General features: G+C 43.0%; 1 protein-coding gene, 1 long non-coding RNA gene and 1 other non-coding gene across 3 annotated transcripts in view; 2 read left to right on the top strand and 1 right to left on the bottom strand.

Moving 5' to 3' along the window:
- Positions 1–8,195: 8,195 nt before the first annotated feature.
- On the top strand, positions 8,196–10,295 carry LOC130888058 (uncharacterized). Its single transcript, XR_009058421.1, has 4 exons — positions 8,196–8,627; positions 9,302–9,424; positions 9,644–9,713; positions 9,864–10,295. It is a non-coding gene; the product is annotated as an uncharacterized LOC130888058 (long non-coding RNA).
- LOC130888320 (small nucleolar RNA SNORD87) lies at positions 9,487–9,570 on the top strand. The gene has a single exon (XR_009058452.1). It is a non-coding gene; the product is annotated as a small nucleolar RNA SNORD87 (small nucleolar RNA).
- An 840-nt stretch (positions 10,296–11,135) lies between the features above and the next one.
- The window catches only part of Mcmdc2 (minichromosome maintenance domain containing 2), a 31,279-nt gene continuing 15,653 nt past the window's right edge, over positions 11,136–26,761 (bottom strand). Inside the window, exons 10-14 of the mRNA XM_057791012.1 lie at positions 22,568–22,734; positions 21,134–21,313; positions 18,120–18,262; positions 13,753–13,862; positions 11,136–11,302 (exon numbers count right to left, since the gene is read on the bottom strand). Coding sequence (XP_057646995.1) covers positions 11,136–11,302; positions 13,753–13,862; positions 18,120–18,262; positions 21,134–21,313; positions 22,568–22,734 — 767 coding nt within the window. The remainder of the gene's footprint in view (positions 11,303–13,752; positions 13,863–18,119; positions 18,263–21,133; positions 21,314–22,567; positions 22,735–26,761) is intronic.

The following is a 26,761-nucleotide window of genomic DNA, read 5'->3' as shown; positions in this document are numbered from 1 at the left end:
CTTTTCTTTCTTTCTTTTCTTTTTTGAGGCAGTGTCTCTGTACTTAGTCCTGTAACTTACTGTGTAAGCCAGGCTATTTTCGAACTCGCAGAGATTCTCCTGCCTCTGCATTCAGAGTGCGGGGATTAAAGGCGTGCACTGAAAGACCCTACAGACCCCCTCTCAGAACCTGCAGCTAGCATACTCCCGTGAGAACATCCTGTTTGCTTGAGCCTGCTCTCATGAGAACATCCTGTTTGCTTAGGAAAACAGATACCTATAGTCAGCACATGTGCCAAACTTTAAAAGTTAGCAGTTTACAAAAGGAACAGTTGCCCCTATGGAAGACCCCAGCTTAGCTGCTGTAATGCCATTCTGCAAAGCAGGATATCTGTAAAATAGGAACAGGATATCTGTTGCCATACATCTGTGCTGGGAGAGGAAAAACCAATTATGCCCCCTCGCCTCATTCCAGCCGACCAATGACCACGCATCTGCTTCTGTAAACCTGCTTTTGCCGCCCTCTGTCCTATAAAAAGACTTTCTCCCAGTCTGCGGGCGCGCAAGTCCTCCCAAGAGACTTTGCTGCCTGCAGGTACCTGTGTATACTCAATAAACCTCTTGCTGATTGCAGCCTGTGGTCTCGGACTGTTCCTGGGATCCCGGGGTCTTCTCCTGAGGGAAGGTCCTCTCCTCCTCTCCAAGGTCTTTCATGCACCACCACACCCAACTAAACAGTGAGCTTTTAAAAGTAATTCTGGTTTCTATTATCAATGGAGAGGTTTTTTTTTTTTTTTTTTTTTTTTTTTTTTTTTTTTTTTTTTCTCTATAATACTTAAATCCGGGACCAGCAGCCCCACAGATCTCTTACTGCTGGAGGACGCCAGATTCTTTTCCTGACATGGTGGCTAGAACGGTATTTTAAGTTTAAATTACTATAATTAAGAGATCTATATAACAAAAGCACCTTTAGCCTGTAAGCCCCAAGGACAGATAGCTTCCTGGAATGCCCTGGCTGTTGTTCATGTAAAATAACAGCCACACGGTGTCACCTGTAAAATAACAGCCACACGGTGTCACCTGTAAGATAACAGCCACACGGTGTCACCTGTAAGATAACAGCAACATGGTGTCTTGTCTGTAAGATAACAGCCACACGGTGTCACCTGTAAGATAACAGCCACACGGTGTCACCTGTAAGATAACAGCCACACGGTGTCATGTCTGTAAGATAACAGCCACACGGTGTCACCTGTAACATAACAGCCACACCGTGTCGTGTCTGTAAGATAACAGGCCACACGGTGTCGCAAGCTTGGTTGCTGAATGCACATAGGATGTGCTTGATCACGCCAGGCAAGAGGGACATGGCAGGAAGTATGTCAGGACGTATGTTTGTCCCTGATTAGGCAAGGGTGGGAAGAACATATCCTTGTGGGTTTTATCCTTAAAAGACCCTGACTCATGTAACTTGGGGCCGTACTCTGGGAATCCTGAACCTAAGATGTGGACCTGGCCAGGATCCATGGTCCTGGGCAGTATTTAATAAAGCTTGCTTCAAATTCGGCTTAAACACTGTGGCCATAGTCTTCTTGTGCAGTGGGACTAACAGAGGGTACAGCGAGATGGGGAGAATTTTTCTATAGTTCTTAGATACTATTTGATGATGACATTCTTAGCTTCCGGGGGTCTGCTAAGGTAATAGATTCCAAAGATTTTTGATCTATTCCTTACAAAACGTTAGTTCAGACAGAGAGCTGAACTAGGAATCGCTGTGCTGGAGGGCTAGAGCTAGCCCGAGATAAAGGAATGAGTCTCTAGGCCTGCAGCACTCCCGTCTCTCCGCAGCACTGAGGCTCTCTCTGGTCGGCCAGTGCCTGCAGAACAGCTCACTTCAGGAGTTCCCACTCACATGCTGTATTGAGGGTGTAAAGCAACACATTTTAAAGCAGATTTTTGATGTGCTTTGAGTCAGTTTTTGTTCATCATGTAAGGTTAAGAACCCAACTGCATTTTGTTTTTGCACATGGCTATGTGAGAAGCTGTTGGCATTAGCACTTTCCTTAGTTATTTTTCTCTTTGCCTCACCGTGACCTTAAAGTTTCCAATGTACACCTAAGAAAAAAAAGTTTCTCCTAAACTCTGTAACTTTACCTCATCACCCTAAAATCTTCTAAAATCCCTAAAATCTTCATCCCAGCAGATTTTAAATTAACTATAGAGTGCTCCAGCTCACGGCCTTCCCTCACAATCTAGAAGGCTCCAAAGTGGCTGCCCAGATGGTTCAGGCTCACAGTCTGCTCCAGGTCGGCCTGTGTTTCCCCAACCCCAGACAGCCCTGAAGAGCTTGGACAGTGAGCGAAACAAGACATTCTCCCTGGCCTTGGCAAGCATCCCAGCCCATTGTCAACAGAAAGTAGTTATAGATCACTCCCCCCCCCCTTATCATTTCTTATGAACAAAGAAGCTGGGCTATTAAGTCTCAAATACTGGGACAAAAGGGCTGAGATACCTATTTAACATACACAAATAGACCTTCACACCAGGTTCTCCCAGCATTCTTCAGACCCTGCCTCTTACAGTTTATGACTGGCATCCCCTGCCCTCTACCCCAGAACTCTCCAGGCCGGGGCCTGAGCTGTTCTTCCTCCTGGGACTCTTCCCTATATAATCCAGACGTGTTGGTTATCCACTCCTTTGCCCTCTTGGCTGCTGCATCCGGTTCCCTTCTCCCTCTTCTCCCTTCCTCTCCCTGCTCTCCTTACATGGCTGAGCGGATGGATCATGTCCACTCTGGACTCTCCCAGATGTCCCTGCCTCTGGCTATGCTCTCCCAAACACCTACAATGAACCTGCACCTCCACCACACCTAGGAGCAGGCGTGTCCTTTCCTTTCTGTCTTTCATTCCTGGCACCTATGAGGTTCAGGGAATGTAGTTAGTCTTTCACTACTGAATGGTACTCACCAGTCATATAATGGCTATGACAAATACCTGAGATAATCAAAGCCACACCCACACAGTCTGCTGCTGGGGCATCAGGGGCCCCCTTCTGGCCTCTGTAGGCACCTGCACTCATGCGCACACATATACACATACACAAAACTAAATAATAGAATAAATGTCTTTTCTTTTTCTTACTTTCTTTTTCCTTATTTTTTGTGTCTTTCACATCATGCATCTCCATCCCATTCATTTCCCCATCCCTTTGTATCTGCCCTCTGCCCTTGCAACAAAATAAAGTAAAACAAAAATTTGAGAGAACAAAAGAAGAAAATAGAAAAAAAGGAAAACTCTATCTCATCATGGAAGCTGTAGTGTGGCACAGTGAATCACGCAGAAAACTCTTATCCGTGTGTCTTTACTTGCAAGTGTTCATTACAAAGAGTCATTGGTCTGGTGTGAGGCCTCTGGCTTCTGCTACACTGTTGGTACTGGGCCCTCACTGGGGCTCCTCTTGAGTGTCCTGTTGCTGCCCTGTGTCATGGAGATTCTGCAGCTTTGGGTCTGTGGGACCAGTTCTTTCACGTGCTCCAGCAGATCACAGATGGGGTGGTTATTTGGGTGGGTCAATTCATAACCCTTGATTCTGGGCCTGGGTAGTGGCAGGGTTGGTCAACCTGTCAGCTCTTCCCTGTCCGCACCACCAGAGTGAGTTCCCAGCATGGCCCTGACTAGTTCACACCTTGCAGGAATGTGTGATGGGTGGAGCCAGATCTGCTTTCCAGTCCTCAGGGTCAGCTTTCCCACTACACCATCACCAGGCAAGGTGTAGGGACCACTCTCCTGAGTGCTGCAGCTGCTAAGGTGCAGGGCCAGCTCTCCCACCTGCCTCAGGCATTGATGGGCTGGGGTGGGGGTGTCTCTCCCCGCCCCCTCCCCATGCTGCCACAGGACAGATGAGTAATGGGCACAGCTCTCCCATGCTCATAACTTTGGGGCTGGCTCACCCACACCTTGGCCATCAGGATTGGCTCTTTTGCACTGCCCACGTGAAGTGCAGGGCCTGCTGTCCCTAGTGCTGCAGCTGACTGGGGACAGGGACAGCTCTTCCACCCCTATGACCCCAGAGCCGCCAGTTCTCTCACCTGGCTCAGGCATTTGCGGGGCTAGGGAGAATAAATATCTTCTTAATACAAAGAGATTTTTTAAGAGAATGAAAAGATGTAGACTGTAAGAATATATTTGTAAATCATATATGGTAATTATATTAAAATATGTAGCAGGCTTTCTTGAACTGCCAGTCACCAAATCATGACATGGAGACGTATTATTAATTATAAATGCTTGGCTTTGTCTCAGGCTTGTTTCTAGCTAGCTTTCTTTCTTTTCATCTATTCTATGTGCTGTGCTGAGGCTTGTTTGCCCATCTATGACTGTCCATCCAGCTTCCCTGTTTCCTCCACGTTAGCTGGCTAGCTCCTGGCTAGCTGCCTGGCTCCCTTTTCTCTCTGCCCACTAGCCCCGCCTGTCCTTTCTCTGCCTAGAATTAGTCATTCAGCTTTCTATTAGACCAATCAGGTACCTTAGGCAGGCAAAGTGAAACAGCATCTCTACATAGTTCAACAAATGCAGCATGAATAAAATCAACACAGTGTTACATAGTTATACAAATATTCTACTCCACAACAAAAATATACAAAGAATTCTTGGGGGACTGGAGGGAGAAAAGGGAAAGAAAGGAGGGCTATAATTGTATTTTAATTAAAATATTTTTTAAAAGAGAATTCTTTAACTCTGGCCCAGCTATCTCTTGGCAGTAGAGCCTGGTGCGTTCCCTGGGAACATAAGCATGGAGGAGACAACAGGAAGCTATGGGCTGTCCCATAGGAACAAGGGAGAGGAGAACACGTACTCATGTGTGCCTCTAGGACTTTCCTACCTGGCCTATCACCGAGCGACACTAAGACCTTGTTCAATTTGTGCATTAGCTTCTACCAGCTCAGCTTGCAAATTCACTTCCTCTTACACTCTACATCAGCTGCTCACATAGATGCGTTTGTTGGACACATTGTTGGTGCAACATCAAGGAATGAGTCTATGAGTTTGGCTACTGCTCCACAGAAGAAACAACTTTGCATTTGTAGACGAAGACAAAGATTCTGAATTCCTATGTTAGGTTCTACACAAATTTTCAGCGTTAGATGGATTTTTTAGAGCATTGTTGGGTATAGTAGAAGGGCACTGAGAGAGTTACCCTTTAGAAGAAGTTTATTCGGAGGATGATAGCAGCAAACATCATAGAGAGGGCAATGGGTTCCTCAGGAGGGAATTTGCAGTTCAAGAACGACAAAGGCAATTTCTCTCTAACAAGTTTCTGGAGGGCTGGGGGCTCCACAACACGTGATCCAGAGGGCTGGGGGCTCTATACCATATGATCTAGCCTAGGAGATGTAGGAGTCACAGATGCAGACGCACTAGATAAGAGAGCAAAATTGTGGATCAAAGATACTGGACCTGAACAAGTGGTGGGTGGTGGGGACTGCTGAAGGGTTGGGAGCACGGGAGCGTGTTGCTAGGTCACAGTAGGTGTTGCTCTATCAGCTCTCTGTCTGAAGAGAGGCTGCAGAGGGTGGGAACAGATTTGGGTGGGTGAGGGAGCCTATGATTTAGCACAGTCCTGTGTGTGTGTGTGTGTGTGTCTGCATGTTCTGTGTGCACACATGTAGAGACCAATGGTCAATATCAGGTGTAATCCTCAACCACTCTTCATCTTATCATGTATGTATGTATACATGTAACACACATGTATGTGAAGGCCAGAAATGGACCTCAGGTGTAGTCTGCAACCACTCTCCCTCTCTATCTTGTTTATTGTGTGTGTGTTACATGTGTGTGAAGGCCAGAAACAGACCTCAGGTGTAGCTGTCAATCACTCCCTGCCTTATTTATTGTATATGTCTGTATGCATGTATGTCTGTATATATGTGTGTTACATGTGTGAGGGCCAGAAACAGATCTCAGGTGTAGTTCTCAACTACTCTCCATCTGACTTGTTTGAGACAGAGTATCACTGAACCCGGACCTCACTGATTAGGCAAAACTGTTTCAGAGCCCAGAGTAAAGACACAGAAGGCAGAAACGGACCTGAGTCTGACCTCAACAGATAAAACTATTTCAAATAGCGAAGGTCAGACACTACAGCATAGAGTTCGTGAAGATTGCTACAATCTTTCCATCCTGGAATTGTTTGCTCAAGCAAGACAGATTATTTTGGGAGACAGACTGTCCCAGCAGACAGCCCTCTTAGGTAGTGGCTGTATGGTAACTGTTGACTGAAGTCAGCAGTAATCTCACAGGGTCCTGTTTTTAAAACCTAGGCGTTCTGTCATTGGCTAGCCACAGGACTCCAGGGATCCTCCTGTGTTCACATCCTCAGAGCACAGGGATTGCATGCTGTCCAGATTTGCTTCTCTGTTGCTTTGTATAAAACACTGACCAAAGCCAATTTAGGGAGAAAAGGGTTGATTTGGGTCACATCATAGTTCATCACTGAATTCCAAACAGGAGTTCAAGGAAGGAACTGAAGCAGAAACCACAAGCAGATGCTACTCACTGTCCTGCTTTCTTATACAACCCAGTACCACCTGCCCAGAGGCGGCACCATCCACAGCAGGTTAGACCTTCCACATCAACCATCAATCAAGAAAATGCCTCACAGACACACGCCTTCAGCCAATTCCTCACTCCAGGCTCCCTCTTCCCAGGTGACTCCAGCTTGTGCCAGGCTGACAAAAAATACCCAACGAACGGCAAGTTCTTTACCCACCAAGCCGTCTCCCTGTCTCCTTTTAAAGGAGAGATGGCCTGATTTTTACCAATTTAATAATGTGATTTTACTTTTTTGTGTATATCTTTCAGACAAGATCATACACGTTTCTTTTTGTGGTACCAAGCCTAATGTTTTGGGACTCAAGTATAATGACTGTGATGGATAAGATCGATAAAATATGAACGTTCAGACCATTGAGATGGCTTAGCAGATAAAGATTCTTGCTGGGCAAGCCTGACTTCCTGAGCAGCCCAAGAGTGCATATCAAGGTGACAGAATCAAGTCCACAGAGCTGGTCTCTGGCCTCCATGTGAGCACACACATGATGAACTCCAATAAAAAAAAATGAAAACCAAGAAAATCAAGAGTAAATCATAACCTGTTCATAAGCAAGGTAACAGTGCTGGCTAGTTTGACAGCAACTTGATACAAACTACGGTAGTCTGAGAGGGAGGGAGCCTCAGCTGAGAAAAGGCCTCCAGAAAGCCAGCTGCAGGCAAGCCTGTAGGGCATTTTCTTAGCTAGTGATTGATGGGGGAGACCCAACCAACTGTAGGTGGGGATACACTGGGCCAGTGGTCCTGGGTTCTATCTGAAAGAAAGCAGAGCTAGCCAGTTAGCAGCTCTCCTCCACTGCCTCTGCCGTGGTTTCTGTCCTCTTTGCCTTCCTGTCCTGGCTTCCTTCAGTGACGAAGTCATGTGGAATGGTAATTCAAAGAAGCCCATTCTCTCCCCATCTTGCTCTTGGTCATGGTGTTTCATCACAGCAACAGAAACCCTAAGACAGTAGGTGACTACGACGACTGCTAAGGAAAAATTCTATTCCTAATGCCAATCAAAGTAGTTAACAGCTTTTCCTTTTTTCTAACGACCAATGTGTGTGTGCGTGTGGTGTGAGTGCATGTATAGTGGTGGATGTGTATTTATGAATGTGTGTGTGTATGCATGCATGTATGTGTGCATACTGATTCCAGAACTTAGGTTCCCCAAACCCACACAGTAGGTTGCCTCAGATCTGGCTATAATATAACTTCAGTTCCAGGGGATCCAACGCTCTCTTTTGAACTTTGTCGGCATGAGGCTCGCAGGTGGTGCACATATACACGCGCAGGGAAAACACCCATACGCATAAAATAAACCTTTTTAAAAAAATTACATGGGGTTACTAATACCACCAGTTTTTAAAACACAGAAGTAGGTGAGAATTTAGAAGACCAAGAGAAGCACCAGGACTGGGAGACTGTCCTATTTTAAGGCATCATTCACTTGCAAAGTCAATTCAAAAGCTCTAGCTGAAGTATTCCTGAGCCCCAGTAACGCCCACAACCTGCTCCCTCCGCCCCACCAGAGACGCGGGGGCGGGGCTAGAGAATGCCCGGAAGAGGCGGGGCCTGGAAGGCGCCTTAGGGTTGCGGCGAGCTCCGTACTTCCTTTCCGCGCGGCGCCCGGGAGCACCGGTGTCTTGTGCAGCATGGCGGGCGGCGGAGGCCCGGGCCTGTGGTACCCGGCCTGTCCTCGGGCTCTTCCAGGTGCGAACCCCGCGGTCTGTCCACCCCGTCGGTGCGGAGCGGGGCGCCCGGCTGACGGCGCCGGTCCCTTGCCGGGTACGGTGGGCCACCTGGCCTGGTCTGCGCGGCCGCTCGCGTTCGCGTTCCCGCGCGCTCGGGGTTTAAAATAATCTGCAGATCCTGAACTGCTCGAGCTCGGGGGACAACAGCGCTTGGCGGCCCTTAGTTAAAGGCCTGCGCCTCGGAACGCATAGAAGTGCGGGGAGGAGCAGCCGCTCCCGGCGGCAGCTTTCGCTGGACCATGCACTGTGGCTGGTGTTCCTTTTGTGTCCACCAGAAGAGCAACGGTGCAACCTGTTTCAGGCTTAAGTGAGTGACCTATTTTCCTGTACTACAGTTTGATAGCGGTGGGGTGTATTGTCTCATATCAAGACCGTCAGTTTTAGGTCTTATAAGTACGCACTAAACGAGGCTTTGAAGTTGGAGCCAAATTTGCGGACATCTTGAGTTTTACTGTCTTCATAAATCAACTCCGTGACTGGCTCCAGTGTTTTGGAGTCTGTAGAACATATCTGTGATCCTGGCCATGCCCTTTGCTGTTTAATTGTGCTGGCCTGCGCAACTGTAGTTAGGTTTCTAGCTTTTCACCTGTAAGCCCCGAGGCTAATGAGCAAACGCTAGCTACTCTGGATCCGCCCTTGTCTTAAATCAGTACTGCCTCAGTGAAGGGGGTGGATAACAGGGCTGATAGGTAGAGCCTGCAGGCCAGCTGATGCACGGGCCGTGAAGAATTGCTTACTGGTTTACGCCCAGGTTTTTTTTATAGAACCCAGGACTTGTCGCCCAAGAATGTCTTCCCCCATACACACTAAGAAAATGTCCTGCAGGCTTCTCCATGGCCCAATCCTCTGCAGGCATTTTCTCGATTGAGGTTCCTCCTCTGGTGGCTAGACTGCCAAGTGAACAAACTAGCCAGCACAATCATATAAGGTGTTAAATGTGGAAGTAACAAATGAGTTCACAATCAAATGTTTAATTTTTAGGTGCAACAAAACCTGTCTCTCTTGAAGGTGCTTGAACAAATGTTTTCCAGAAACTTGTCACAGAACGCGATTTAAATAAACCACCAGGATGGCAGTTGCCAGTAACAAGGTACAGGTGTTAAGGTGTGTATGTGATTTGATTAACACCTAAGAACCTGTTCAACACATAGGGCCTGTTCTTAATAGCTGGCACAATGATGACTTAGTGTTTGCCGTTTACCCAGCTGAGGGTGTCTTTGAAGAAATACTCTTAAGACTGAGATGCCAGCAATGTATAGATTATGCATATTACTAATGTGATGAAATTGTTTGCTGAAACCGGTGTACTGTTTGTTTATCCAGCATATAGGTTGCTGCAGGTGAAAGTCCCACCTCAGGAGCTGTGATGTTTATGAATGCTTCATTGCTTCAGGTAAGTTTGCTCAGTCACATCTCTTGATTGAGCAGTATTTGATAACCAATTCCTTTTCAAATCGCATTGGAATGTCTGTTTACTTGACATTTTTTCAAAGGCTGTTAAAATAAATACCATGGGCTTCTCACTGTCTTTTTCCTTTTGAAGGTACAGCACACATTGTGGATGGTGAAATGAAGAATTGGTCAAGAATCCGTGAACAGAAGCAAATGATGAATTAGTATTTTATTTGATAGTAATCAACAATAAATTATGTAGAAATAAACAGCTAACTGTTGTGGGCAGTAATTTCTTTAAAATGTATGTCTTTTGAGCTTCATTCTCAATAGTAAAGTGCTCACCTTTCATGAGCTTCATTTTACTGATCAACAGAACAGATTGCTAGTACAGTAGCCGGGTACACTGTAGGAAGTCACTTGACAAGTCTGAAACGATTTCCTCAAGACTTAACAGTTTTAGCCTCTTGAGTTCCTGGGTTTAGTAAATAGCATAAGAACACATCAACATTCTGATAACTTGGGGGCATTTAAAAGCCTTTGTATTAAGGGCTGAGGAAGTGGTTGCTTAACTGGCACAAGACCCTGGGTTTTTTCCCCCCAGGAAAAAGGAAAATTCCTAATGCTAGACTTTACAGTTGTGAGAGGTACTGTGTGTGTGTGGGGGGGGTTGGTTTACAAACAGGACTTAATTTATATGCACTGTCGTTAACCTGCTCATCAGAGCCAGCACCTAGTAATAACAAAAGTCAGGCACTGTAGGAGCCTGTAGACCAGCTAATTGGAGGCAGGAAGACCATTCGCCCCCAGGAGTAAATGGTTTTTCCAGTCATTGATTGTATAAAAGGGTATATGTAAGATGTCCACATCTTTTCTTGACTTCATATTTAGGCTTATAAAACAAAATACCCATAATGCCCTTGATAAACTATCAAAAGGCCTTACATTAGGACTGGATTATAAAAATTACAGTGGTATCTACCTGATGGGTGGAGTGGATGGGACCGTTTTTTGATACTGCTATGTTCTCTGCTGTGTGTGTATCTTTGATACACTGGGGTAACCAGGAAGTTTTGATGTGACTCTCCTTGGTAATTTAATATTTAAATAAATTCTGTTGTTGGCTTTGGATACTTGGATCATTTGTTGTACTCTGAATGGCATTCTACTAGATACCTCGAGACCGTACCCAGCTGAGCACGACTCCAGAGTCACTAATACAGTTAACCATGGCTGACAGTCACGGAAAGAAACCCTTTGCTGCTGGGCGATGGTGGCGCACGCCTTTAATCCCAGAAGAGGCAGGCGAGAGTTCGAGACCAGCCTGGTCTACAGAGCTAGTTCCAGTACAGGCTCTAAAGCCACAGAGAAACCCTGTCTCGAAAAACCAAAAAAAAAAAAGAAACCCTTTGCTCAGATTGCTTTATTCGTCAGTAGAAAAGAGAGCTGTCCCAGGCCCGCATGTGGTGATAAACTGCTGGAGCTGCTGCTGGCACTGAGTGAGGTAGAGGTCTCTTTGCTCTAAATACTCTTCATTATACAGTTCAAATGGAAACAATGCATTGGGAGCGACACAGAATGCACTGGCCCCTAAATGAAGAACAAAGTAACGGTGTAAATGAAACCTAAAAACTGAAAGTGGAAAAAATTTCAACAAAAAATGTTTAAAAGTTCTTTACTGGCCGGGCAGTGGTGGCACACACCTTTAATTCCAGTACTCAGGAGGTAAAGGCAGGTGGATCTCTGTGAGTTCGAGGCCAGCCTGGTCTACAAAGCGAGTAGTATAGCCAAGGCTACATAGAAACCCTGTCTCAACAAAGATTCACCACAGACACTTGTTCCAAAATATAGTTGATATTTGGTCTCGTAAAACATTTAGTTTCTTCCCATTTGTTCTAGGACTAACACCCTAGTTACCATATTCTGACCCCATTTTCCTTTATAACCTACTGGTCTGCTCGGCTTGGTCGGCAACATTTTAGTCACCCTGGACCGACATTGATTGCAGTGCCCTCTACCTGGATACCTCGTCCCTGAGGTTAAATGACTTCCTTATAAGGGTCTCCTTAGTTGTTCTTTTATTTATTTATTTATTTATTTATTTATTATGTATACAATATTCTGTCTGTGTGTATGCCTGCAAGCCAGAAGAGGGCACCAGACCCCTCTACAGATGGTTGTGAGCCACCATGTGGTTGCTGGGAATTGAACTCAGGACCTTTGGAAGAGCAGGCAATGCTCTTAGCCTCTGAGCTATCTCTTCAGCCCCCTCCTTAGTTGTTCTTAACACATAGTTTTGTATTCTCCATAGCATTCCTCTCCGCAGTGTAAATTCAGCTGACCCCTCTCTCCATGCATATGCACTTGACTGGCTGAGTCAGTTTCAAGGACACAGAAGCTGCTCCCAACACCATCTTTCTCACAATTGGGAAACCTTGTTCCCTTTAAAAATAACCTCTCGTCTTTTAGCTTCCCCTCCATTACATCCTGCACTCTTCCTTTCCCCACGTTTCTTTGATCTGCTTGTTCTTCACTGTTTTTCTTTGCTTACCTCCTACTCTTATTTACCTCACTCTGTTCTCTACTTTTTTGGGGGGAAGAAGCAGTGTGAGGATGAGGTATGGGGAGGGCAGTGGGGAAGGAACTTAGTAAGGACAGTATGAAAGTATAGTGACATATGTAGAAAATTCCATAAAGAAACCTATCCCTTTGCTAACTTAAAAACTAATAAAAAGTGAAGTAATATTTACCAAGTGTTTTAACACGATTACTTCAGAGTTAAAAATCATAAACACCGCCGGGCGGTGGTGGCGCACGCCTTTAATCCCAGCACTCGGGAGGCAGAGGCAGGCGGATCTCTGTGAGTTCGAGACCAGCCTGGTCTACAGAGCTAGTTCCAGGACAGGCTCCAAAACCACAGAGAAACCCTGTCTCGAAAAACCAAAAAAAAAAAAAAAAAAAAAAAAAAAAAAAAAAAAAAAAATCATAAACACCTAATAGAAATTCATCAGCTAAAGGAATTAAAGAGGACATCTTTTTACCTCCCTTAAATACGTTCCTAAATGTCAGTGACATCTTTACAACGTAGTCAGTTTATCGCAGTCCTTAATACAAACCCCTATATACCTTAACAATTATAAGATTAATGTCACCTTTCCTTCCTCCCTCCCTCCCTCTCTCTCTTCCTTCCTCCCTCTTTCCTTTTCAATTTTTTGAGACAGTTTCTCTGTGTGGTCTTGGCTGTCCTGGAACTCACTCTGTAGACCAGGCTGGCCTTGAACTCACAGAGATCCGCCTGCCTCTGCCTCCCAGTGCTGGGATTAAAGGCGTGCACCACCACCTGGCTGCAGCACATTTCTTTATGGTATAGAAAATAACTCTGATTTGAAAAAAATATGGCCTTAAAATAAGTAAAATAAGACAAATTAGAATACTTACATATCCCTACTATTTGGCATTCATTGGAACCAGTGTTCTATCTAAACTGTTCAGGATGACAATCTTTCCTAGTAATCAGTAACTCCGTAACCTACCTCTAGAGTTTTCCATCTATGTCCTTTGTAGAAGACACACGGATTTGTAGATAACTATTTACAGGCCTCTTGGCTTAGTCTGGGAGAGGAAGGGCTGGGTCAGCAGTGGTTAGGAACGCTTGCTGCTTTCAGCACAGGAGGCTGAGGCTTGAGCATGGCACGTTAAAGGCAAGCCTGGGCCTTGTGGTGAGGCTTAGTCTCACAGAACTCCCCGACAGCAGTCACACAGAATCAGACGTCTATTGTCAGATGGCACTGCCACCCAGCAGCATGGCCACAGCTGGAGACCCAGTACTCAGAGGCTGAGTGGTACGGTTTGGGTTCCCAGCCAGCTATATGGTGAGACTCTGTCTTGAACAAGGAAAAATATGAAATTCCCCTATAAACATAAGCGAATGTTCAAATTCAGGTAAGCTTTATCTAATAACAATAAAGATTACTTTGAAGTATTTAAAGTGCAGGTAATAATAATCTAAGACTATTTAGGAATCAATATTAGTGAATTACCATATTTCAACGTGAGAGACGTTTCAAACAATAAGGCTGCAATCAGCGCATCTTCCTTGAGTACTTTATTCCTTAAGTTCAGTCGAGCATGAGCTTCAGATAAAGAAACTCTGAAAAAGAAAACTGAAGTTAATAAAAACATGTTATTATTATTTTTAAAATTACATATTTAGCTCCAAAGCTACAGAGAAAAAAAAACAAAAAAAATTACATATTTAAACAGGAACCAACTAAGCCATGACGTGAGCCATGTGTTAGCGGTCACCATACTGTTTTCTTGTTTGTTTTCCTTTTAAGCTATTTCTTCCCCATCAACTTAATAAATTGTGCCAGAAGGAAGTATCCTGCCTTGTAAAAAAAAAAAAATTGACTTCCACTTAGCATTCCACATTCCCTGCGCTGAGTTCTGCTTCAGTAAATATACACTAGAGGGAATAAACGTAACTAAGTATCCTATAGATATGTAAGATGTATAGATACATAGCTGCTTGTGCTTCCACCAGCTCCTCGCCTGTCCAGAGTTCCCATGGCATCCTACAGTTCAGAGTTCTTGTCACATAAGCCAATTCTGCCCACAGCATTCTGATCTGCTCACTGCCCTGTCGTCTCTGAACACACGTGACCATTCACTACTTCCTCAGTGACTTACTACTTTAGACACGTGAACCGCTCTCCTCCCCTGAAGCACCTCCTCTCAGCCTTATCAGGCAGGAGTGAGGCTCTCAAATGACCTCTGGATTTGAGAGTCAGGAACTCAAGTTGAGTCTGTAGGATTTGCTGACTGGATGACTTGGCATAAATTAACTTTGTGTGTGTGTGTGTGTGTGTGTGTGTATACAATGAGGATATGAAGTAAGATAAAATTCTGTAACCCACAGGATTTATATAAATCTGGGCTGAAATCAGAGTCATTGTAGTTTCCACCAATTGGCCTTTTCTTCTGTTTGCGGGACCTGAGGGAGCTGGAGATCAAAATGTGACAACTCTTCACATACTCGGGTAACTTTTATAGATGCCCACGGTTTCTTTTTTCCAAGGTAAATATTCCAGTACCTGTAATGGTATGGCTCAAAGGTATGAGGCCCTGGGTTCCAGCCTAAGCGACACATGCACACACACACACACACACACACACACACACACACACACACACACACAATGTGTCATAAAAATAACTTACTTTTTGTTTATTTTTGTTTTGTTTTTTTTTTTTGTTTTTTTGAAACAGGGTCTCTCTATGTAGCCCTGACTATCTTGGAACTTGCTATCAGGCTGGCCTTGAATTCACAGAGATCCACCTGCCTCTGCCTTCTGTATGCTGGGATTAAAAGTGTGCACCACCACATCTGGAGAAACACAATTTTCATCTTTTCAATATTCCAGCTACTTCCCTTTGACCAGATCTGTTTGACCTTTACAATCTAGTACTGTGTGTCTTATTTGACTGTCAGAGGTAAGGTAGAGTTATTATTTTCTCGCTCTTCATACATGTTCTATTAATACAGCCTAAATCCCAAAAGATAAGTCACATTCCATGCTTGCTCATATTAATCGTGAACAGAATGAAGTCTCCTGGATGCCTTTCTCATCTTCAGTGGCATTACCCTCTTCCCACACACTCACCCGTGCACTAGAACACTTGGGAACCTAGTTGGAGACTTCATGTTTATTCTACTAACCTTTCTCTTGATAGATGAAGATCATAATTCAAATCTGTGATGGTCTCTCAATGTAGTTTAAAATATATCTGATTATTGTAACCCTGATGTTCTCATTCAAAATCCTGAACGCACATGTGGGCCCCTCACAAAAGGAGAGATGGCTATTCTATAGAAGAGGACTGAAGGCTCGGGACTCTTCTGGGTGGGAGGGCTCTTCCCGTGCTAGTCCATAAACCCCTCTCCACTCTCGGTACTTGTCCATATAATAGGAAAAGGTAGCATTATATTAAAATTAACTCTGCCTGATTTTTGATCAAAATAGTAATTTTAAAGTAAGGTTATAGAAGTTTAAATAAAGAGTATCTTTTACTACAGACAAAAGACAACATGAGATATTGGAACTTCCAAAACTGATGGAGTATCGTTTGTCTGAGTATTATAACTATGACTTTATTACGTATTGCTGGTTAGTATTTGAAAACTTTTATTAAGGATTTGATTTTTACTTTGACTTACCTTTTGTATTTTCAGCTTTATTTAAATAATATAATTGAAGAAAGTGATTAAACATATCCATCTCTTGTAGTTCCATTCTTGGTGCTGTCTACACATTATTTTATTTTATTTTGCAATTATAACAAGATACTGCATTAATTTGTTTATTGGATTATTTTACTTTTGATCTTTATAATTTGAGATTGTATTTTACTATATCAAGTGAAATAATGGCCTATCAAAAAGGGACTATAAATTATACTAAAGTCACATCATAATACCACATATCACAACGCAGTGTGACTGGTAGGACTGTTAAAAGTGAACTAGATAATCTTTCTTTGTGTGTATAATTTCATTTGGGGAAATAGAATGCACCTATTGTCAATACAAAATATATTTGCCTGCTTCTGTCTGTGTTCGACATACTGACTTGAATGAGCTGGAGAGAGAGCTCAGTCTTGCTGAAGTGCCTGCTCCACAGCATGAGGGCCCAAGTTCAGGCCCCAGCGCCACATGAAGAAGCCGGTGCAGCTGCGGGAGCTGCAATGTCACTGCTAAGGAAGGGAGAAGGGAGGCTCCCTGGAGCTTGCTCAGCAGCTAGTCTAGTCCAGTCAGTGAGCTCCACTTTCAGAGTCTCTGAGGGTGACTGACACCTGACATCAGCTCTGGCCTCCTTGCTGCGCCCCCATATGTGTTTACACATACACACACCAATGTGTAGACACACATGTACACACTCACATACATGCTTAGAGAGGTAGCTCAGTGGGTAAAGTGCTTGCTGGACAAACACAAATACCTGATTTCAAGTCCCAGAAGCAGTGTGAAAAGCTGAGTCTGGTGGCACAGAATTGTAATTCCAAACAGTGAGAGGCAGAGACCGGCCAATCCCTGGGGACTGCTGGCTGGCCACCTTAGCCTACTTGGTGAGCACCAGGCCAGGGCAAGATCCATCTCAAACACAAGGTGGGTGGTATCTGAGGAATGACACCTGAGCCTGTTTCCTGGCTTCTACATGTGAGCACACACACCCTCACACACATTTAAAAAATGTATTTGTATATTTGCTGTTATTTATTTTGAGATCAGGTCTTACCTAGCATAGTCTGGCCTTCGCTCACTCAGTAGCTGGGACGACACCCTGCCTCCATTTTCTTAGGGTTTAGATTATAGGTGTGTACCACACCCACTCTAGGTGGGACTGAACTCAGGAACTTGTGCATGCTAGGCAAACACTCTACTGACTGAGCTACATCTTTAGGCTATGCTGATATTTGAAAAAATAATTTCTGGACTTATTCATTAAAATTGTTAACAGGCTGGGTGATGGTGCCGCATGCCTTTAATTCTAGCACGCAGGAGGCAGAGGCAGGCAGATCTCTGTGAGTTCAAGGCCAGCCTGGTCTACAAGAGCTAGTTTCCGGACAGTCTCCAAAAGCTACAGAGAAACCCTGTCTTGAAAAACAAGTGAACAAACAAACAAAAACCCAACTGTTAACTGTGATTTTATCTCTGGGTAGACAGCTAGGTATAGATAGTGTTAGGAGCATGCATTACTCATTTTAGATTTTGTGATGTTCATAAATTTTTATAACAAGAATTACTCATTATTCACTTCTTAAAAAATAGCATATTTACTAAAATGTTTTAAAGTACAAGGAACAAGGCTGGGAATATGGCTTAGTGGTAGTGTGCTTGCTTGCATGTGAAGGTCTTGTGTTCAGTCCTTGACACCATGCTAAATACATAAATAAATACACAGAGGTGTGAGGAATGATGTAGTGTCTCTATGGGGGAGGGAAGAGTTGGAGGGGAGGGAATGGAGGTGGATTGGAGCCAAACACATTATATGCACATATGAATATTAAATAAATTACTTAATAGGAAAGTTTCTTTAGACCCAACTGTAACATACTTGGAACACAAACAATCACATTAAGAAGCAATCATTTACATTGAAATCGTTGGACTTTTTTCAGGCATATCTTGTATGGAGGATCCAATAAAAACAATTTAGGGAAAGGAATTATTAGTGGTGCAAATGACTTAAAATATAACAAAGGAAGTCATTAAGTCATCTTAAATTCTTCTGAAATAAAGTAAATAATCAACCAAACAACTATAAATCAAACAAAAAAAATAAGTAAGTTAATTAAATTCATATTTAGAAGTCAATTTTGGTCGTACAATCCCGGGTTGAATACCTACAAGTATTTTAATGCAGATGCTGACAGCTTCGACCCGTGTATAGAGTCTGCTCTGATTCTGCGACTCGCTAGATAATAGCCGTGAATCATTCGTTCTGCCTCTAAGCTGAATTCTATATTCAAATTCTGTGCAAAAGCCAGGAGCTAAGTTAAAAATATAAAAAATTAAAGAGATTTAGTTTTATTATGGATTCATAATTCCAAAGTGTACGGCATCCAATTTTTAAGTTTCTGTAAGCTTTACATCAACTATAAATAAATATCTGGGCCATTTCCAAGTCATTCCCTTCTGCTTGTAAAAGCTATGAAAGCTTACGTAGAATAGCCTCTCTCATATTAAATAAATTACTTAATAGGAAAGTTTCTTTAGACCCAACTGTAACATACTTGGAACACAAACAATCACATTAAGAAGCAATCATTTACATTGAAATCGTTGGACTTTTTTCAGGCATATCTTGTATGGAGGATCCAATAAGATCCAATAAGACTGGATGACTTTTGTGCTCCCATGGGAGAAGATTCTCCCTGGAGCTCATGTCTCTTTTGAATGCTTAATTCCTTGGCAGTTTATTTCTTCATACCTTTCTCTCATTTTCCTTAGGACTACTGCACCCCACCACTGAGGAAGAACCGTGTTACTACAATAAAGGTAAGTCCTGATGACTCGGGCACATCTGAGCAGAGAATAATTGTTTTTGAAAAGTTGACGTATATATTGGGGACGTGGGTACTGTGCATGTGCCCCGGCTTCAGGTGGTCAGGCTGGACAGCAAGCCGAGCCACCTCCATGGCCAGAGAATGATTCTAAAACACAACAGTTAACACTGTTCCTGTCAGTCCTGCTTGCTCCTCTTTGTCTATAATTCTCAGGTCTTTAAATCCTTACTTTATCACATAATTTTCAGATTTTTTGTTGACTTTACTATCTTAGCTGTTTTCTTCTTTTTTTTTTAAACTCATAAGACCTAAAGGGAACATCAACCACTACTAGGATGCTATTAACTATAATTACACCTGGTTTTTCTAGTATTGTGGGGTTTGAACCCTGGGCCATACCCAGCTAGGAAAGGGCTGTACTGCTGGGCTACATCGGCACCCCATTTTCTCTATTTTAAGATGCGTCCCGTCTTTGCACACAGTTCTCTCCAGGCCTCAGAACTGGATGATGACAACACAGCAGCCCTCCCCGTTTCACTCTACAGTGGCATGGTGATGTCACCTCTATTGTCTTTCAGAAAGGATTTATTGTCCCAGGAGAGCTCTTCCAGATGTCAGCCCCTGCAGGAACTGCTTCAGGACAGCCCACATCATAAATCCAATGAATGCACAAGTTAAGGGTGACTTCATGAAGTCCCCCTAACAATTTCTGAGGGGTGCCTTCAGCTTCAGAGCTTCCTGTTGGCTTGCAGAGGTCAGCACTCGGCCGGCCACACAGCAGGGCTCTAACCTCTGCCTCAGACAATGACAGAAGAACACTCTCTACCACACACCAAGAACACTCTCTACCACACACCGAGCACCAGACCCTTTCTTCTCCACACCCCAGTCCTCAGCAAATTTTATGTTCTTTGATCTGTGCAGCACATAGATTTCCATTTTTATACTATTTTATATTCTTAATAAAGTTCACAATTGTTCTCTTCTATCTGAGCCTCATAGACTTTCTGCAAACTGCTAAAGCCCTAAGATTTCATAATACATTTTTCTCCAGGCAAGCCAATTTTCTCACACCTTCCCAAATATATTAATTTCTACTTCTATGTTTTTGCTTTTATTGTTCATTTCTGCTTAAAACACATTATTCTTGTTATAAAACTTTTTAAATATTTCTTAATGTCCAACTAAATTCTCATCTTTTTCCTAAAGTATTCTTGCATTCTATATTCATATTTTATTCTGAATTCCATACATATTTAGAGCATTGAAAGCTCAGTCCTTAAGTTGTCCCCTAACCGGGTCACGGATCTTGGTTCTCTCTCAGTTAATAGACTTTTAAAAGGAAACTCCACAGGCATGAAATGTGAATACATATATTTACATGGCCTGGCTTAACTTTCTATAGAAATATTCTATTTTAATACATTGATTTTTTTTTTTTTTTTTTTTTTTTTTTTTTTTTTTTTTGGTTTTTCGAGACAGGGTTTCTCTGTGGCTTTGGAGCCTGTCCTGGAACTAGCTCTTGTAGACCAGGCTGGTCTCGAACTCCCAGAGATCCGCCTGCCTCTGCCTCCCGAGTGCTGGGATTAAAGGCGTGCGCCACCATCGCCCGGCAATACATTGATTTTAATACAGCCCTGGCTGTCCTAGAACTCACTCTATAGACAAGGCTGACCTTGAGCTCAGAGATCCATCTGCCTGTCTCTGTTTCCTGAGTGCTGGGATTAAAGGCATGCACCACCACTGCCTGCAACATTGATCTTTTTAAAGCTATAGATATAGGGATAGTAGTAGAAATGATAAGCTTAACATTAAAGTTTCCTCACACAGCTGGTCAGTTAATTTTTTTCTAGACAATGTACTTAAAATGTTCAAAATCTGGAAGCAAGCTAGTCCAAAAGTACACCAGCTAAGCATGGTAGCAAATGCCTATAATCTTAGCACTTGAGAGGCAGAAGCAGAAGGATCAAGTTCAAGGCTGTCCTTCACTGCCATAGTGAGTTCCAAGCCAGCCTAGACTACATACAACCTTGTCTCAAGATTAAACAAAACAAAAACCAACTAGATAAACAAAATCCTAGAAGAAGAAAAAGATGATGCTCAAGTAACCTTCTATTTCAATTAAGAAACGGGGCTGAGGAAGGCTCAGTGAGTAGAGGCACTTGCTGCCAAGCCTGACCATCTGAGTTCGTTCCCCAGAACGGCAGGCTACAAGTTACTCTCTGACCTTGGTGTACATTGGGGTACACTTGTGCCCCCACACACTATATAAACAAATAAATGTAAAAATTAAAAATGGATAAATTGAGAATCAATGAAATGGGAATTCTGGATAAACATTTTATCTACCTTTACCTTTTGAAAATCTTCAGTTGTGAACTCTTTAGAAGCTAAATAAAGCAACCCCTCGGGATCCATAGCTTTCTTTAAAGTATGTTGCACAGTAGGAAGAAGTGGGTGGCAAGGAGATGATTCATTGCAGTTAATCAACAATCCAAATGCCTCCACAAGATTAGCTGGAATCACACTGCAATCCTGTATACACCAAAGGTAGGGCAAACAATAAGCTAACTAGCTGGAAATAGTTAACCCAATAGATTCCTATACTATTTAACTTATGCAAGGATTATTTCATTATTAACTAGAGTTTAAAGCAACTTCTGAAAAAATGTGAAACCTGTAGAAAGCAACTTTTTAAGAACGTCCTTATCGAGTATTTATTATATATTGTTTATTAAACCCTCCCGGGGCGCGGAGCACAGTTGGTAAAGTGCTTGCTGAATGAGGGTGCTGAATTCTGTCCCTCAGAATCCACCAGAAAGGCTGAATGCCACAGCAGGGAAGGAAGGAACAACGGCCCTTTGAACTTGCTGGAGAGACAGTCTAGCTAAACTGGGGAGTTCCAGAGAAACTCTGTCTCAAAAACTAAGGTAGACTGCAATTGAGGATGACATCTGGACCAACCTTGACCACACACACACACACACACACACACACACACACACACACACAGGACTTCACTATTCAAACAGAAATCTCTACTGACTAGACATCTAATTTGCATGACTGAAAACTTAGGGGTGGAGATGTCGCTCGGACAAAACAAAAACAAACATTAAAACTATTATTAAACAATTGGATCATTATTCAGTTGTAATGTCTAGTAAAAGTATATAAGCGCATTAATAACAAAAGCATTATGAGTCGCCGGGCGGTGGTGGCGCACGCCTTTAATCCCAGCACTTGGGAGGCAGAGGCAGGCGGATCTCTGTGAGTTCGAGGCCAGCCTGGTCTACAGAGCTAGTTCCAGGACAGGCTCCAAAACCACAGAGAAACCCTGTCTCGAAAAAAACCAAAAAAAAAAAAAAAAAAAAAAAAAACCATTATGAGTCATATTGCTGGATACAATAGTGCATATCTGCACCCACCCCAGCTCTCACTGTCCAGCAGGATTACTAGCTTGAGGTCGTTCTGCTGTACAATGAGTTAGAGCACAGCCTTGGTTATCTAGTGAAGCCTTACCTGAAAATGAGGATGAAGAAGAGGAAGACACCTAAGAAGGAAGAGGTAGGAAGGGGAGAATATGAAGACAGACTCTCAGTTCTCTGAGAAACATTTAAAAGCATTTTTTTTTTTGAGACAGAGTTTCGCATAGACCAGGATGGCCTCAAACTCACTATGTAGATGAGGATAACCTTCAATTGTACTCTTCCTGCTTCCTCGTCCCAAGTGCTAGGATTACAGGAAGGTGGCCTCTTCAACAATATTCTCACCATTAAGAGTCCTTACCATCTGGCCAATCAGAGCACTGGTTTTCTGCACTGTTCTCCTTGAAGATGAATCCATATCAACAAAAGACCAGAAACTGCACTGAATAGGGAAAGTCATCTGCTGGTCGATATCATCCCCAAACTTCTTTCCTGGGATGAACACTGTGATGCTTCTGCTCTCCAAAACTGCATCAGAAGATGGGACCCACGTTACCTAGGTGTCAGTGCTGCCAGTACACACTAACAGTTACTACCGTCAACCTCTTAAGATTTTGTCATGCTAGGAGATATCCTATATGTTCACAAATCATCTTCATGCGGAATTTTATTTTCTAAACAGATAGTGAAGACACAAGTAAATTTGATTGCTTTACAGGATAGTACTAAAATTAGAGCAATGACCATAAAAAAGAACAAGGTAAGAAAACTATTGAAAAGTATGTCTGTGTATGAGCTATTTGTCTGAGAATCACCAGCTGAGAGCACAAGCTAGAACTAGAACTGAGGCTGGGCAGCTGGGTGGGACAGGCAGAGGACTAGGACACTCACACAGCAGGCTTTCATAAACCAGGCTGGCCTCAGACGCACCCTACAGCGGAGGACAATCTGGAACTTGGATCCTCCTTCCTCCACCTCCCAAGTACTGGGATTATAGGTTTGTACCACCAAGCACAGTGGATACAGTGCCTGGGACAGAAAGCAGGGCTGCTGCGTATGTGCTAGGCATAGACTCAACTGAGCCACATTCCCAGCTCAGTAAATGTCCTTTTATGTGTTTAAAAAAATGACAGAAAATAGTCCATTCATGAGGGAATGTCAGAAGACAAAGAATATGATCCGTGACAAGTGTATTTCAAATTCAGCAAGTTCAAAACCAAAGTCATCAAAGCCCTGTCCCACTTAAAACCCAAACAAAATCTAGAAATATCCTACTCATACTTTTATCTTTCCTTCACACTTCATAACATCCAATCAATGCTTTAATATTATTTTTTAGGATTCTAACTCCCAAATGGATTTCAAATTAATCTTTCAATTCATTTAATGGTCTCCTCCTCCTCCTCCTCCTCCTCCTCCTCCTCCTCCTCCTCCTCCTCCTCTGCCTCCTCTTTCTCTAGACAGGGTTTCTGTGTAACAGTCCTAGCTGTCCTGGAACTCACTTTGTAGACCAGGCTGGCCTAGATCTCACAGAGATCTGCCTGCATCCGCCTCTTGAGTGCTGGGATTAAAGGCGTGCGCCATCACCGCCCAGCTCATTTCTTTTGTGTTCACAAGTTAGACTTCAGGAATTATGAAAAAACTGATATAAGTAACTTCAAGATAAGACTCATTTGGCTGTTGTTCTAGAGGTTTTAGTCTACCATGGAGGGGAGGATATGATGGATACAGTGACTCTCTTCACGGCAGTCAAGAAGAGAGAGAGATCTGTGCGCATTAGCTCCAGGGGAAGTGGGTTAGTCCTCCTTCCTTAATTTATCCTCTCTGGAGTGACTTCCAGACAGATCCAGAAGTGTGCTTTGTTACTCTCGTCGGTGGTCTCAACCCATTCAAGTGTACAGTCATGGCTATCACGTTATACTTTTCTTAGCGTGAATTGTAAACCTAATAGAAACTGCCCATGCAATTTTCACAATGACAATACTACTTGCTACTCCCCCAACAATACACAAGAACTCAGAGGTTCCACATCTCAACAGTTTTTCTTGTCAACTGTTGAATTTTCTTTTTTTGCCATTCTAGTAGGAAGGACTAGTTACAAAATTTGTGGAGCCCAATGGAGCCCAGTGTAAAGCAAAGTCTAGCATGCTGTTAAAAAGCAGGAAAAATACTTCTATTAAAGGTACAACTATGAACAATTTACCTTTAAATGTATTTTATATGTAGGTTTATATTTATACTTTGTTTTCTTAGAACATTACAAATAAGATGTAATAGGAGCCATATAGAAAAACCATAGCACTTATGCATTACTGGTTGGAATGTACAATTGATGTTTTCCCTCTTAACACGGTCCTATGGTTAACCAAAAGTGATCCAGAATTCCACTCTTGGATATATTCAAAGGAGCCAAGTCCAGAACTCAAACAAGCATTTCTTCACTAGTACTGTGGTGGTTTAGATGAGAACAGTTCCTACAGGCTCCCAACATGATGGCTATAGTCTTTAACCCTCTGCAATTATAAGCTGCAAATTAAATGCTTCGTTTTAAGTTGTCTTGGTCTGGTGTTGTATTATACCGATTGAGAAGTAACTAAGACAAATACCCATAGTGAATAATTCACAATATGCATAAAGTGAATATAGCAATATATTGTATCTGTCAATATAATAGAATACTATTCAGCATTAAAAGAATGAATTCTATTAATAGAAAAGTTCACAAAGATAAAATGGAATAATATTACCAGGGGCTAGTGTCTGGGAGAATAGGGAGTTATCGTTTAATAAGTATAGAGTTTGTATTTGGGATGATCAAACCATTCTGGAAATGGAGGGTGTTAATAGATGTACAAGACTATGAATGTACTTTGTCCTACTGTCTATTGCTGTGAAGGCAGCTCTTGTGAAAAGAAGCATTTAATTAAGGGCTTTCCTAGACTCGCAGAGGGTTGGTGGCTATGATTAAGGCAGGGAAGGAACATGGCAGCACAGGCAGGTACGGTGCTGGAGAGGTAGCTGAGAGCTCTACCTCCTAATCCAGAGGCAGAGAGGGCAAGACTGGGACTCACACTGGCATTTGAACTCCTACTCCCACAGCTCCTCCGACAAGGCAACACCTCCTAATCCTTCCCAACCTTCCATCAACTGAGAAGCAGACTCCCAAATATCTGAGTGAGCTCATGGTGGTCATTTCCAAATGACCACAGACTTAATGCCACAAGATTGTACAAAGATTGAAATGGTAGCTTCTAAGGAATGTATACTTTTGTATTTCTTAAATTTGCATTTATGTATTCATTTTTATGTATTTAGGTGTGTGTGTGTGTGTGTGTGCATTCAAGCACACTTGTGTGCAGGTCATAGTTTGTGTGTGTAAGTCAGAGGAATACTTGAGGGAGTCAGTTCCCTCTTTATAGCATGTGTTCCTAGGTATCAAACCCAGGTGTCAAGAGCTGGTGTCAAGTACCTCTACCCACTGAGCCATCTCACCATCATTTTTGTATGTTTTCTAGAAGAGTCTTTCTAGGTAGCTCAGGTTGGCCTCAGACTCACTATGTGTCCCAGACTGATCTTAAACTCAGGACCCTTCCACCTTAGCTCCCAGAGTGCTGAGATTAGAGGTGCCTGCACCATGTTCACTTTGCTCAACTGAAAAAATGAAATACTGATACAAGTTATGACAAGGATGAAATAAACTACATTTTTTTTGCTAAATTAAAGATGACAGCCACAGATGGCCAGATATTAAAGGATTTATTTACTTATATGAAATGTCCAGAATAGAAAATCTCTATTCTGTAGAAATGATTTGATTCAAATGGACAGCAGAGCCTCTTTTTTCAGTCAAGGAGGTAAGGATATGAACTGCATTCATATAAGGAGGGGTAAGGGATTAGATACTATGGAATAATCGTTTTTGAACACTGTGAAGAAGTGTCACTCTGATTGGTTTAATAAAGGCTGAATGACCATTAGATAGGCGGGATTTCCAGGCACAGAGGACACTGGGAAGGAGGAGGGTGGAGACATGGGAAGACACAGAGGAGGCAGGAAATCAGGATGAGCTGTGTGCAGATGGTGCGAGTGAGCCTCAGGGCAGCACATGGATTGATAGAAACGGGTTAATTTAAGTTATAAGAGTTAGCTAAAAACAAGCCTAAGATATCAGCTGAGCTTTCATGATTAACCATAAGTCTACTGCCATTATCTGTGAGCTGGTGGCCCAAAGAAAAATCTGCCTACAAGTGGACTGCAGTTCGTGGTGAGGGAGGGAGGGGAGTGGACTGCGGCTCATGGTGAGGGAGGGAAGGGAAGGGATTGGACTATGGTTCATCAACAACCAATGAAAAATCACTGAGAACCAAAGTGAGAGCAGATTGTGTCAGGAAGGCTCCACAGAGACTGAAGATGCTCTAAGGTGGCAGGCCACTGTTAATACACACATGGATGTGTTTCCTCTGTCTCACTGACTTTCCTTGCAATATACAACTTCAAAGTTAAAGTTATTTTAAAAATTATTTTTTTGTACGTGGTGCTGGGGACCAAACCTAGG

Source organism: Chionomys nivalis, chromosome 16 (assembly GCF_950005125.1).
Source record: "Chionomys nivalis chromosome 16, mChiNiv1.1, whole genome shotgun sequence".
Classification (NCBI taxonomy): Eukaryota; Metazoa; Chordata; class Mammalia; order Rodentia; family Cricetidae; genus Chionomys; species Chionomys nivalis.
The sequence above is the reverse complement of the archived record's forward strand: the minus strand, read 5'-3'. Positions and strand labels throughout refer to the sequence as shown.